The sequence below is a fragment of the Amborella trichopoda genome, chromosome 5 (assembly GCF_054954075.1).
Source record: "Amborella trichopoda isolate Santa Cruz 75 chromosome 5, AtrichopodaSantaCruz75HAP2 v2.0, whole genome shotgun sequence".
In the NCBI taxonomy this organism is placed as follows: domain Eukaryota; kingdom Viridiplantae; phylum Streptophyta; class Magnoliopsida; order Amborellales; family Amborellaceae; genus Amborella; species Amborella trichopoda.
This window is the reverse complement of record NC_142340.1, coordinates 105002-114636: the sequence shown is the minus strand read 5'-3', so window position 1 is coordinate 114636 and position 9635 is coordinate 105002. Positions and strand designations below refer to the sequence as shown.

At 36.2% G+C, this 9635-nt stretch overlaps 1 protein-coding gene across 1 annotated transcript; it reads right to left on the bottom strand.

The window, feature by feature from the left end:
• Window positions 1-408: 408 nt before the first annotated feature.
• On the bottom strand, window positions 409-3712 carry BAC2 (Mitochondrial substrate carrier family protein). The gene is made up of 2 exons (XM_006837856.4): window positions 3409-3712; window positions 409-1466 (listed from the first exon to the last, which is right to left on the bottom strand). Exons 1-2 carry the CDS (start codon window positions 3649-3651, stop codon window positions 789-791), a joined length of 921 nt encoding a protein of 306 aa, XP_006837919.2. The 5' UTR covers window positions 3652-3712; the 3' UTR covers window positions 409-788.
• Between the last annotated feature and the right edge of the window lie 5923 nt (window positions 3713-9635).

The following is a 9635-nucleotide window of genomic DNA, read 5'->3' as shown; positions in this document are numbered from 1 at the left end:
TTACTTGTGTTAAATCCAACTTCAGTGGTTAAGTCACGCTTTTAGTATTTTTTCATCTCCTAAAGCCCGTAGAAATGTACAATTTGCACTTTCTACCACCTTATATCGGTTCGGTTCTTAGGTCTGTTAATTATATTAGTTATGTAATTTTTGAGAATGTATTTTGGACATATTTTTTTCCTTTTTAGAGTGATAGTGTGATTTTTAGCACGTGTAATGGAACAACACTCACAAATTTTGAATGTCAGGGATTTGGGCTCTTTGCCCCTTGACCCTTCCCAATCACACACACCCCCACCCTTTCCCCCTCCCCTAAATAAAAAAATAAAAAATAAAAATAAAAGAAACGGAAAAAAAATCCCCCACATTACTGCAAAAAAAGAGAACAAGAGAAATTTCAGACTGTCAGAATCACGAAGGACATGGCTCCTATAATTCATAATATTGTGTATACGTGCACCGAAAACTTCTGATTTTGGATCTACCCTTTTATATTTGGTGCCATATAAAAATTTTAAGCATGTAATTGGACAGCCTGATTCTCTATGACCACAAACCCCAACCTTATGTCATCCATCATCTGTGTATTGCTTTGCCGCTCCGAACTAGCGATTCTTCATTCCAGCAGATAAGATTGATAAAGCCAGCAACAAGTAGGCATACTTTCCTCCCTTGCACCTCCACCGCTACCTCAATTCTCTTAAAGAACACTCAAATATCAATCATGTAATGATAAACCTAGCCCAACAATGGTCGGTCTTGAGTAGTGCAGCTTGAGAAGTGCTGATCTATTCAGCAGCAGGACTAGGACTCTGACCACCTTGATAGCTTGACAAACATCGGAGCGCGACCTCATATGCAGAGAAGATGGCCCCATTGACAACAAAAGCACGTGCCACGGCTGTTCCAAGGCCCCGCCAAAGCACAGCAGGCCCTTCTTCTCGCACGCTCTTTCGAAAGCAGTGGAGGATGCCTGTGTATGCAGCAGGTTCACCTTGAAGCCTCGACTTGAGGACATCCAATGGATAGCAGCAAACCCAACTAGCGACACCTGCCACTCCTCCTGCCACTAGCATCTTCCCAAGGGTAAGGGTGGTGGTGGTGTTCTCTTCGCACTGGCGGCACCCCGGATGGAGGTGCTCCCTTGTGTACTCGTATGTCCAAAAGTACACTCCATGGGCTGGGGCGTCTCGGAGCGCTGTAACAGCCAGGCCCCTGTACATCCCTTTAACGCCTTCCCTCTCCATGATCCTCCTGATCAATCCCATGGGACCCAACCCCCTTGATGCCTGCTTCTGCAATTGAAGTTGGATCTTAATGAGCTCAACCGGGCAGAGAATGAGGCTCTGCAGAGCACCAGTTCCCACCCCACCCAATACAACACTTTTGTATGAAGGGGGATCCCTGCCATTGCGTGAGTCAAAAGCCCGTGACAGGACTGCATACACCTGGAAAACCACAGCATTCTGCACACAAAGAAAAAAGAAAAAAAGTAAACTCAACAAATCCATGACCATTTCACCTTACCTTACAGTTCTAAGAGAGAAATAAGAAAAAGGAGAATTCCCACACCACCCTTTGATCCATTTGAAAAGCCACTTGCCCATCACATTTGCCCATCCATCAATTCCAAAGAGAAATGGTTTATCATGATTATTTTGTGCAACTCCAGCTCTTTTTATAAGCCTGTTTCCTAGGTTTCAAGCCATCCTGGTTTACAGCCTATGAAGAGTAGTGTGTTGCCCAATGCTTACACCATACAATTCTACCACTGTGGAAAACTATGTTTCTTCTTGTTTTATCACAGGCCTTTGTAATCAGTTTCAAAACCTGAATTGTCCATGGTAGATTAACTCAAATACTAATTTTCTGCCAAATAACCTTCTTGAAACATTGCCTCATCTATATTACAGAAGAAATGGATACACACAGGACATGTGCAAATACTAACATTAAAAGGAAAAGAGGAAAAGGGACATTAGCATCACTTCCACAGGGGTTCCAATATACATCATTACAAAATTGACTTATATTGCAGGTCTTCACTTTTCAGTCTTATGAAATAAGAGTACTTCATAGTCCTAGAACTGTGAGGTCCACCTAATTGGAAAAGCGAAACAAACACCAACAGGGGCGTTCAGATGAGCTGTAACGCTGCTGAAACCGAATTAAATGCATGTGAGGCATGGGGAGCTGATCAGGAACATGCATGTGCCAGATATGAAAGACATGCTGAGAATGTTCCAGCAAGCTGATGCGTCTAGAAAGATATTTACGTTATACACAATCCATAACAACTCACACGTTCCTCGGAGGTACATATACCAAATTGTGTCCGTAGACATATTTCCCAGTCTCTATAAGGATTCACATCTTTCTTGTAAGTGCGTCAAGCAAATTGACTTGATCACTTCTCCAGATGGGAGGTGCTGCCAATATGCAAGCCAACCATGAGTATGGATGGCAGTGACGACCAATATGTTGGGCAGCTGCGCAACTGCCGAGATTAAGTGGACTGCGGTTCCTCCCATGACTAGGGCAGCCACAGGTAGGCATATGCAATGCTAGACCAAGCTGGTGCCAAGAGGTGAAGCAACCATCTCACCTTGTTATGGTTGAGGCACCAAGTATTGTGTAAGGCTCCATTGTGATAGTGTGCAAGTAACTGAAATCACAGAGATCGTTGTTTGTGAGGAACAAACAACCAGCATCAAAAATGGATTTTTGAAGTAGGACACAGACACAAAACAACAGCTATGCCCCTGTTGGTGATAGGTGCAGCCACGAGAAATGGAAAGACTGCAATATAAGGAGACACAGGACATTGATGTCCATGATTTCCCTTAGAAGAAACGAAGCTGTGTTGTATGTGAAAACTTTATACATAATCAGTGTTGGAAGATGTATCAGGTGCATCTGATTTAATAAGATGAATCGTGATTAATTTGGGCAACTGTGGTAGTTTATAGTTTCTGGTGAACAAACTAGAATCTTAGTTCCATGGTGGTGCACAAGACATTAATTAGAACATGCTTGCGCGCCATACCAAGGGACGATTTGTTTCATGCGTTTTCTAAGCTACCCATAGATTTTATAAGCCCAAGGAGAATCCTCCTATGGTTAGTCTTACATCTGAGCTCCGATTCTAAATGTGGCCCCCGTTGAACTGGTCATGGTCAATCACAATGGCTTCATCCACCATTTATATTCAATTAAAAAAATAATAATCCTAGAGACCCATGTATCAATTACTAGGGACCAATCATCTTCATAATTGGGGCATACCATGCTAAAGGTATCCAGAATCTGATGATGAAAGGGGAAGCAAAGGGCAAAAGGAATCCAGTATTTGATATGAAAGGGGGAGTAAAGAGCAAAAGGAGGGTGGGTGAGAGAGGGAGAGGGTACCTGAAAGGCAACAGAGGCGAGGGGAGCAGACATTCCTTTGTAGAGAGCCAAGGGCCCTTCGGAAGACGCCATGCTCCTCAGGACCTTCAAAGCAGAGAAGGAGGAAGAAGAAGAAGGCTGCTGGAGGCGTATCCTGAGGGTGTCGAGCGGATGTCCTGAGATCACCCCCGCCATTCCCCCAAAACCTCCCGCTATGAATTCTCTTCCCGAGCTGCTCGCTAAGAACTCCGGCCAAAACTCCATCTCCCTCTCCCTCTCCCTCTCTCTCTCTCTCTCTCTCGATTCTTTCCTAATCGCTAGCTCTAATGCCACTGCCATTAAGCATTCCAACAAAAACGACCACCTCGTCCTTCTCCTCGGGAAAGGACAAGGACCCACAGACAGACAATAATGGGAAACCACCTCCACGTCACCATCCCACCATTGCAACTCATCTTTGGTTGCTCAATAATAAATGGACGAATAATAACAATAATAAATGGCAATGGCAAAGCCAGTAACGATGATATTGCCCGCCGCACCCTCATGGGAAATGAATGAATCTCTTTTGATGAATGAAGTTTTCTTGGGATTGTATGCTTTGGAAATATATATATATATATATATATATATATATATATATATATATATATATATTTATATAAAATGATTTCATGTAACCTTTTGTATAGTAATATGATGCAACAATTTTAAAAAGTCATTTTATTACTATTTGTTTAATCCAAATGTTGAAATATACATTCTTTTTATTTTAATGAACAATCACAAAAAAATTAAAAATTGAAAACACAATATAAAGTATTTTTTTAGCCCAATTAACATAGGCCGTTCATTTTGGTGAGACGCTTATATCTAAGCCTTAGAAGGATTTTTTTCATTTTCAATTTTTTTGAATGGCTTTATTATCATTAGATGAATGATGTTAAAAAAGAAAAAAATGATTTTGAGTTTATAAAGGCTAAGATCTTGAAATTTACAAAATGAATGGTCTATATTCGTTTTTGGAGGGGACTCATTTTGACTTTAGGGCTCAAATTGAACTTTTATTTTTTTAGCGGATTGATTATAGAGATGAAGAGAGTGTTTATGCAAAATTTGGGGTTATACAAATACCATAAACATGGTTTTCTAGAAGTATCGTTGCATTATACTATGATACAATGGTTACATGGGATCATTGTTCTCTCTCTCTCTCTCTCTCTATATATATATATATATATATATATATATATATATATATATATATATATATATATATATATATGTGTGTGGGTGTGAGAGTGCAGTTTAAGGTTTTAACCTTAAACATGTAATTAAGGTGCATTTTAAAATTTTATCATAACATGTAATTTTGTTGTAAAAAATTCTTAGGATTATCTTAAAATCTATTTTCATACCTAATTAGAATATTTTAAATTCCAAAAATGATTAAAATCAAGTAGATCTATAAATATATGAAAATCTTGAAAATGGACGGTCTAGATAATATGTTGCAAAATGCACTATTTCCGGGACTCAAAAACTTTTTTTTTTTTCATATTCATACATCTCAACGTCGAGATGATCGATTAGAGGGTTTTTTCAACATTAAAACAATATTTCGGATAAATTTTGAGATGCATTATACATTTTAAGGTTGCAACCTTATATAAACTTTTCCATATATATATATATATAAAGGGTTCCAATTAAAGCGCACCTCCAAAAAATTTAGAATGGTGAAGTTATATGTACATGTCATATGCATTTTCTTATAAAGAAAACTTAGGTATGGACACCTTTTCAATGGGTTTATTATAATATGGGTCATATTTTTGTAAAAATTATGCAGAGACCACCTTTGCTCTGACATTTCCAACTCTGGACCGTTGGGAAATCTCCCAAATTTTCGACCATTTCTATTAATCAGGGCTTGTTTTATATTTGCAGCATTGAAAAGCTCTACTGTTTGCAGCATTGAAAAACTCTATTAATCGGTTAACTTGGGACAACTAAACTCTCTAAATTGTCTGGCATTAGAAAAACTGAATTTATGATTAGTAATTATTAATATTCTGTAGGTAATGTAATAATTTTTTTAATTCTTATTTTATTTACTGCTATTTTTAGTTGAATGTATTTTATTTTTCAATAGATTTTCCTTTATCTTATATTTTATACTTTTCTTTTTATATTTCTAAATTTCTATCCTATTTCTATTCTACTTTTTCTATCCTTTCACATATGAAAAAGTATACAAAGAGACCACTTAGTTTTAATGCAAGGAGGTCACAATCGATCTTGTTTGCCAAATTTTTAATGGGGTAGTGTAAGTATGTCATTAACTAGACACAAAGTTCAAAAAATAATTTTTCGAGCTTTTTGAAATCCCCCAAACTATCCAATTTGACATGTAATGGCTACTAGCAATTGTGACCTCCTATTAGAAAAGATAAATGGTCAAAAAGTATACAATCCCTTTATATCTTTGTATTCTAATTCTAAAATTAGAAAAAAAAGAAAAGAAATAAATTGTACTAAATTCTATCTCAAAAAAATTTATTGAAAAAGAAAATACGTTCAAATATAAATACTAATAAATAGTAAGAAATAAAGAAAATTAATTAGATTACATGAATTTTATATACTAATTAAATATAAATACTTTAAATAATGACAATCCCTTATAATAGTAATGGTATTTCTTATGCTGGACAACTTAGAAAGCTGAGTTGTCCAACACTAGGAACATTGAACAATAAGCTGTTTGGTTTCCTGATATCGGTCAGGCCCTGAATAAGAGGAAATTTTAATTGGTTGAGTTGTCTAACATTAGAAATACCGAATAATGTGGTTATCTGGTGTTGCTAATACTAGATAGGCCCTGACTAAGAGAATTTCCCACCTGCTCGTGTTAGAAATGTGGGACAGTTGGGCAATTCTAAAAAAACAAGGGTTGCAGGGTGGGGATAGTCTTTGCGTATTTTTTACAAAAAATAACCCGTGTCGTAATAAACGGGTTGAAAATGTGTTTTTACATGAATTTTCTTTCTCATAATAAGAAGAAGGAAATATTTTCTTATCTTATAATAACTAAAAGAAAATGTTTATATATGCTTGATGCCCTAATATAGAATTAAGATGCACCTAAAAAATCCTTCGAAAAAAAACATTTTGATGTTGAAAAAAATATCTGATTAAGCCTCTATGGACATGGTATGGGTGGGGAGAGAGATTTGGGGTGCTTTTGTCATTTCTTAATTGTTGGGTTTGTTGTTTTTCCCAATATATCGTAGGTTTTAGAATTTAGAGGGATGGGTTCTCCCTATTTGTGGTGTGGCCATACTGTGTATGTGTGTGTTTTGAAGGGTCCCTTTCGCATGTTTCTTTAGCACCCAAGGCGGGCCCGCTCTACTTATTCATTCATGGAACGACTGTTGTCTATGACACTACTCATATCATCTCCCTCTAAAACAACAGTCACCCGTCTCTCTCTCTAACAAAATCACTACTCTCTCTCCCCAAACACGAAAGCTCTAGCACATAGATGAGGTTGATTGTTCTGTGTCCTCTCTTAAATGTAGAATGCCTTGATTGAGTTGAAAAAAGGGTGAACTTGAGATTCTTACAGTTGTGTGTATTTATAAATGAGAGTGAGAGTAGGAGAGGTTGATTTTATCGAGGAATACTTTGCCGAGGTGAAAGAAAGACTAAAGTGATTTTATCGGGGAATATTTTTTTTATCTTGTACCCAATTTTGTTTTTGGCAAATATCACTTATAAGTAGTTTTATTACAATAACTCATGCTTCAAAGAAAATAAAAACTAACAAATTCAATATCTTAAAAACCTTAATGCCACTAAACAAATTTATTTAAACAAAAGAAACGAACCACAACTCTTATGCTTTGGAATATAAAAGCAATATAATTAAAATATGCAAGAGTGCCGTAAAACAAATCATAAATACCATTTTATAATTGTTATCTAAAATAAAGCATGATTAAGAATAGTTATAAAAAAACTTGACAAAATAATTCCTTTTGGCAAATATGGAGATTTTATCAAGAGATCATCATCACAACACATCATATTACTGGACATTATTGGAAGAATGGTCACTAAGAACGAGTTTCATTAGAACACTCATTTTGTGGTTACATATTTGAATGAGCCACACCCATCTCTCGTGTTTCATACTTAGGGCTCATTGCCCTTGATCAAATCACATCTCCATGTGTATTACTACTTTAAATAGTTTATATTCTAGCACAAGGAGGCACTAAAACACAAGGTATTCATAAACCGACTCTTTCAAATTTGTTAGCATCTATCACTTAATGTCCATACACTTCATACATATTCATAGAATAATTAGCCAAAAATAACTAAAGCATTTTAAATATAATAAAAAGTTACTGAAACGTCTTTTCATGTATGACCTTACCATATAATGTGAGATAGACTTCATACCTCAAAACCATGTAGTGTGGTACCTGGGCTTTCTTGATTCATTCTTGTTTGACAATCTTTTGTGATCTTGGAAGAGCACACAACTGATGGATAATATATTGGTTATCAGTTTCATATGTTACGAAGTGTCCACCTCTACGGCACGTCCCTTTCTCACACTGTAAAGAAATACTCTTCTTCATTCCATCATTTCAAATATCACAAATTTGATCCTTCCACTGATTTCTATCATTTCTTTGCTACCACAAAGTATCTCTATGTATCCATTCATTTTGAAGAAAACAATAGGTTTTTATAAGTATTGTGTTTCTTCTTCTTTATGCTATTATCGGATCGAACACTTTTCATATAGAGTGTCGTATCTCGCCAATTCTGTATTACCATTCTCTAAAGTTTTATTATAATAAACCATACTCATGACACACTATAAAACCTTTTTCAATGAGCCCTAAAAAATTTTCTATTGTTAAGAATCTAAAGATGTGTCGTAACATACCACATCTTTTAATTTACTGCATAATAGAACATGAGCATTCCATGATAAAAATATGATATCTCTCAACTCATAAAGAGTTTATCTCCTAATCCTTTTGAAATAAACTCAAAAATATAAAATACTGCTCAGTTCCATCTCTCAAACACGCCATTTAGTGAGTCTACGTTTTAATGACATTTACTTCAGGTTTAAATTTTAAGAAATTTTAAGTGTATTACAATCAAACTGTTAATGATGGGATTTTGAAGGAGACCTTTTTACTAACTTGTACTTCGTTTGTGGGAGTGTTCCAATCATATCAACTGTTAACATAGTAAATTATTAAGGGTGTGGTTTAGGGTTTAGATGGTTTTCCAATATCAAAATAGCATTTTTCCATAGAGTTTTAAGGTGCACTTTGATTCTACAATAAGGTGTCAACTTTATATAAACTTTTTCCAATTTGTAACGTTCAAATTTTAAGTATATTACAATCAAACTGTTAATGACAGGATTTTGAAGGAGACCTTGAAGCAAACTTGTACTTCGTTTGTGGGAGTGTTTTTCGTCTCCTTCAAATAATCTTTTTGGTCTTGATAACTTGTTAGAAGAGGTTGGATCTTAGCATATTGCCCATTGATTAGTGTATCCAGAGGCAATGTTCACCTCAAATCGAATGAGGAAGTTAAGAAGATTTTAGTACAAAGACATTGGAGAGTAAGGGCGGTGCTTTTGAATTTGGATCATTGGACAATATCCTCTCACGTGCCTTTGGTTCTTAAGGAGCTTTTCTAGATCAGATCGTAGGGCATTCCTCTCCATGCATGGAATTTGGAAGTCTTTCAAAGTTTAACTGCGTTACATGGAGATTTTGTGGGTATTGATTGGAATACGGTTAAGGGTCTAGATTTGGCATATGTTTGAGTTAGAGCGAAGAGGAATTTTTTCTTGTTTTTGCCTAATAAAATCAAATTCAAGGTAGGTTTAGAATTTAGATTTTTTTTTTTGATGTGACTGTGGAAGATTTGAAATCTTTCAAGACTTGCTCAGTGTCTCAATCCAACACTTAGGCATTACACCCAAATACACTCACAATGGAGATGAATGGACTGAGTTACATAGGGGGGCATGGTAAACAGAAGGGACTGGAATCCTTCTCAGAGAAGGGTACTAAGCTTGGGATCAGCTATAGACACTCATGAAAGCCCAAGGGAGGCTTCTAAAATGGCAAGGACACATAGTCCAATGAAGGTCTCTCATACGTCAGCTTTTTCAATTCCTAAGTTTAAATTCGTGTAGG